At 62.9% G+C, this 4,552-nt stretch overlaps 1 protein-coding gene across 1 annotated transcript; it reads left to right on the top strand.

Annotated features, from left to right (window-relative positions):
• Positions 1–294: 294 nt before the first annotated feature.
• RAB25 (RAB25, member RAS oncogene family) lies at positions 295–3,269 on the top strand. The gene is made up of 6 exons (XM_009283400.2): positions 295–334; positions 1,453–1,595; positions 1,732–1,784; positions 1,917–2,110; positions 2,272–2,352; positions 3,145–3,269. Exons 1-6 carry the CDS (start codon positions 295–297, stop codon positions 3,267–3,269), a joined length of 636 nt encoding a protein of 211 aa, XP_009281675.1.
• Positions 3,270–4,552: the final 1,283 nt, after the last annotated feature.

The following is a 4,552-nucleotide window of genomic DNA, read 5'->3' as shown; positions in this document are numbered from 1 at the left end:
ACCTGTGCTGCGACACCCAGTCCCACCCCTTGAGTCAACCAGCCGCGCTGCACCGCCAACCCAGCCGGCCTTGCCGTCAGTCGCCTGGGCCCTACTCGCTCCCCTGGACCCTGCTCGCTCCCTGCTCGCTCCCTGCTCGCTCCCCTAACAGAAAGGAAACTTTGCCCCCTCCATCTCCTCCTTCAGCGCCTCTTGGAGCCCAGCCCACCCTGCACCGTCTGCTCGAGGCTTTGCAGCGGGAAGGAGGAAACCAAGCAGCAGCGGCGGCTTGGGGCGGGTGGCAGCTGGGGCGACATGGGCAGCGCCGAGGAGGATTATAACTTTGTCTTCAAGGGTGAGTCCTGGGCTTGATGCAAATGCCCGTCCCCAAAAGGGATGGAGCGGGAGGCCAGGGGCTGCGGGGAGGAAGTTGAGGTGCCTTCCACCCCCAGGGCTGCCGTGTCCCGAACTGGGATGTTGTTGACTATCCCCACAGCTCTGATGTGTGCCAGGAGCTGTGAAGGGTCAGGGGATCGGGGAGCAGGCACTGGCCGCGGCCACATCCCCGGCTGACGGCAGCGAGGTCAGGGCTGGTGAACGGCAACGGGGTCCATGGAGGCATGGGAAGACCCATGCCCACCCCAAGGCTGCGCGTGTGGGACGCCGGGTGAATTGCTGGCGCGTGGTGGGGGCTGAGATGGCTGGGGCTGAGCATGCAAGACATAAATACCGTGCCAGCCCATTAACCCCCGAGAGTGGCAGGCATTTAAAAGTCCTGCTGCGGTGACCTGGGTGGTGGCACACGCAGAGGACGCGGGGGTCAAACCTGGGCTGGAGAAACAGGGGCACAGCCTCATGTGCCCCGGCTTGAGCTCTGCAGGCACGGGGCCCCAGCGTCCTGTATCTCTGCCGGGCACTACCGGCTGGACTCTGCTGGACCTCGGTGCTCCCCTTGGGCAAGCGGAGATGGACAGGCTCCGGTGTGCCGCCAGTCCTGGTTGCCCACTGCAGCCGGGTGACCCGGGGCTTGCCAGCATCCTCTCCCTGCTCCTGCTGCCCAGAACCTGGTAGCCGTGACCCACCCCGAACAGTGCTGGTGCCACGCCAGCAGACGTGGAGCATGGGTGGGCTCAGCCGAGGCGGCTCAGCCGCGCTCGAGGCGCTTTCAGCGCTTTTCAGCTCATGATGCAGGGATGGGACCCCCGTTTGCTGAAGGAGTGACCACACCAAGTGTTATACACACATGCCTGCCCAGCCTCTGTGCCCAGGTCTGGGGTCATCAGGCAATGGGGGATGCCCGTGCACCCTGTGCCGGCAGCTGGGGCGGTCCGGCTGCCACACTGCCAAGGCAATGAGCTGCTGGCTGGTCTGGCTCAAGTCAGAAAGGGTCATGTGAATTACTGTTGAAGTGTCTTGGAGCAGCCCTCTTCCCTCCTTGACACCTCCAATGGGCTTTCTCCCTTCCTTCCGCAGTCGTCCTGATCGGGGAGTCCGGGGTGGGCAAAACCAACCTGCTGTCCCGCTTCACCCGCAACGAGTTCAACCACGACAGCCGCACCACCATCGGCGTGGAGTTCTCCACCCGCACCATCCTGGTGGGAGACGCAGTGGTGAAGGCTCAGATCTGGGACACAGCCGGGCTGGAGCGGTACCGGCCATCACCTCCGCAACGAGTTCAACCACGACAGCCGCACCACCATCGGCGTGGAGTTCTCCACCCGCACCATCCTGGTGGGAGACGCAGTGGTGAAGGCTCAGATCTGGGACACAGCCGGGCTGGAGCGGTACCGCGCCATCACCTCTGCGTAAGGATGGGATGCCTGAAATCAGGGCTCCTCCTGGTACCTGGGTGGTGATGCCCTTGTAGTTGAGCCCCACAGGTGAGGATGCTGTGGGGGGTGTCCGGAGCGTGGAGTGATGGTGGGGTTCTCCCATAGGTATTACCGGGGGGCTGTGGGTGCCCTGGTCGTCTTTGACATCACCAAGCACCAGACGTACGATGTGGTGGACCGCTGGCTGAAGGAGCTGTATGACCACGCCGAGGCCAGCATCGTCGTCATGCTGGTGGGGAACAAGACTGACCTCGCACAGGCTCGGGAGGTGCCCATGGAGGAGGCGAAAATGTTTGCAGGTACGGGCTGGCACCCTGCCACAGGGCTGGGGGCTTGGGAACCTCCCTGGTAGCAGGGACCCACACCAATGTGGGCACCTGAACATCTCTAAAGGGGCTCCAAAATGGAGCTGTGCCCTCACCGGGGTCTGCATCATCTCGGGGGACTCCTCTCCTTGCAGACAACAACGGGCTGCTGTTTGTAGAAACCTCGGCGCTGGACTCCACCAACGTCGAGCAGGCGTTCGAGACCATCCTGAAGGGTACACGCACTGGCACCGTGGTGCAGCAGGGTCCCGGGGACCAGGGCATCACAGGGTCCCTTATCAGGGACACAGGGCTGGGCAGAGGATGTGCAGCGCGTCTCTCCTCTGCCCTGTTCCATGTGAGCTCTTTGGGGCTGGTTTCGGTGTTGTCTTTCTGGCTGGTTTGGTTTCCGGCCTTTCTTGCTGGGTGTTTCGCACTCCGCACCAGTAGCTTTGTTCTCATGGCCCCTGGGCATCCCTGAAAGCCCTGGGGGCTCCTTCTCCCCCTATAATCCCCAGTCCCCCTTCCTGTTGTCCTGGGCTCATGACTCAATGTCTCCAGCACAATGTCTCCAGCACCCTGCTAAACCGGCTGTGGGGATGTGGGGGGACAGGGATGGAGAGGGGTGATGCTCGGCCAGGAGCACCTCTCCAGGAATGGCAGCCAGCAGCATCAGGGCAGGAGCGCAGCGAGGTGTGCCGTGCTGTGCCGTGCCGTGCCGTGCTGTATAGTGCCGAGCCAGCCTGGCCCAGTGAGTTGCCAGTCCTGGCACGGGGTGAAGCACTAATCCCAGGTTGGGCAAGAGGAAATTGCCTAAGCGCAGGGTGTTCCCCAGGCACCGCAGGGATGCAACTTGCGGGAGCTGCTCCCTTGTCACCCCTCAACCCCGTCCCCTCTGCTGCATAAAGGGGAAGTAGAGCCACCGACGTGCCAAGCAGAGGGCCAGCAGGCAAACAACAGGGGCTGCAGGCTCAAAGCTGGGGCCTTGGCCAACACACAGACCCCCCCCGGCACCTCTTGTTTTGCAGAGATCTTCCACAAAGTGCAGAAGCAGAAGAGCAGCCAAAGCAACACGGTGTCGCTTGCCAGCGAGAGCCCGGACAGCACAGCCCCGGCGCAGACGGAGAAGCGCCCGTGCTGCGTGGCCCTCTGAGCTGGCTGGGTACCCCGGGAAGCCCCCAGGGATCCCTGCAGCCCCGGGACATGCCAGTGGCGTAGAGCTGGGTCTGCCTCCACACAGACTCGTCTGGCCACCAGCGCAAGGCTGGTGTCACCCAGCCTGCGGTGCCACCCCCATCCTGGTGCAGTGGGGACCAGCAGCCCAGACAGTGGCCAAATTCTGCCATAAATGGTGAGAAGCACCAGTGTCGGGAGCTCTTCTCTGTCTGCTTCGTTTTTGCCGGGCCCTGATTAGCATCACCACTGTCACACACGGATCCCCCAGCCCCTCCGGACCCACGGTGCAGAGGACTGAGATACCCCCGAGGCACCGCTGGGGAAGGAGCCAGGAGGTTCTGGCCAGGATCATGCCAGCGACGGGAGCCTCTCCGATTGCGTCTGGCCCTGGGGTTGCTCTTGTGGGGCAACCCTGTGCCACACGCTGGGGATGTGGCTGTCCCCATAGGTCTCCGTCCCCACTGGGGGCTGCTCTGGGGTCGTCCCAAGCCCTAAGGAGTGAAGTGGCAGTGCTCACTTGGCACATCTCTGTCCCCATCCCAGACACGGGACAAGCGTGATGGCAGGACCTAGTGAAGGTCCCTCCCATCTGCATGGCGGGATGGGGCTTGGTGCAGAGCCTGGTGCCAAGGGGCCCGGGAGCAGCTCCGTGTACAGCACAACCGTGACGCAACCATTAAAGGACTTGCGAAATGCAGGTTTGCTGAGCTGGAATTCCTGCGTGTTTGTGGTCCCATCCCTTGGTCCCCACGTCCATGACATGCTGGAGATCGTGGTCACCCAAGCAGCCCAGCCCGATGCCATCGTCCCCCTGCACCCCCTTCCCACACAGCCTTTCCCAGTCCATGTCCCCACACCCTCGATGGCTTATAGGGGATGGCTGGCAGTTTATCAGTCCAAACCGTGACTTGGCCTCAGCCAGTTATCTGAATCCCCTCGGAAATGGGAGAATTGCTGCTGGATTCTCTGTATCTTCCTCTAGTTCTGGGCACTTGCTTTCCCTTCGCACCGTGCAAGACGTGTCAGCCCAGCTCCCATTTCGTGTCTGTGGTTCTGCATGGAGAGCGTGGCCGTGACTGTCCCCATGGGTGGCACACATGCACACAGTGGTGGCCTTTCCCTGCTGCCATGCAGCGCTTTGCATGAGGACACCCCGATGCAATGCACCCCGGAGCCCTCGGGAAAGCACAGCGGTGCTGAGCAGGGAGCAGAGCCCTCGCCCATGGGAGCACATACCTGCCTGCCCCCCCCCCCCCCTCC

This window comes from Aptenodytes forsteri, unplaced genomic scaffold (genome assembly GCF_000699145.1).
Source record: "Aptenodytes forsteri isolate BGI_AS27 unplaced genomic scaffold, ASM69914v1 Scaffold230, whole genome shotgun sequence".
NCBI classification, from domain to species: Eukaryota; Metazoa; Chordata; class Aves; order Sphenisciformes; family Spheniscidae; genus Aptenodytes; species Aptenodytes forsteri.
This window is presented reverse-complemented; position numbering and strand designations above follow the sequence as displayed.

Coding starts and splice junctions, on each gene's coding strand:
- RAB25 (XM_009283400.2), top strand. CDS start 295: ATGGGCAGCGCCGAGGAGGATTATAACTTTGTCTTCAAGG. Junction 1,596..1,731: donor TGGGAGACGCAGTGGTGAAG/GCTCAGATCTGG, acceptor GCAGTGGTGAAG/GCTCAGATCTGGGACACAGC. Junction 2,111..2,271: donor GGAGGCGAAAATGTTTGCAG/GTACGGGCTGGC, acceptor CTCTCCTTGCAG/ACAACAACGGGCTGCTGTTT.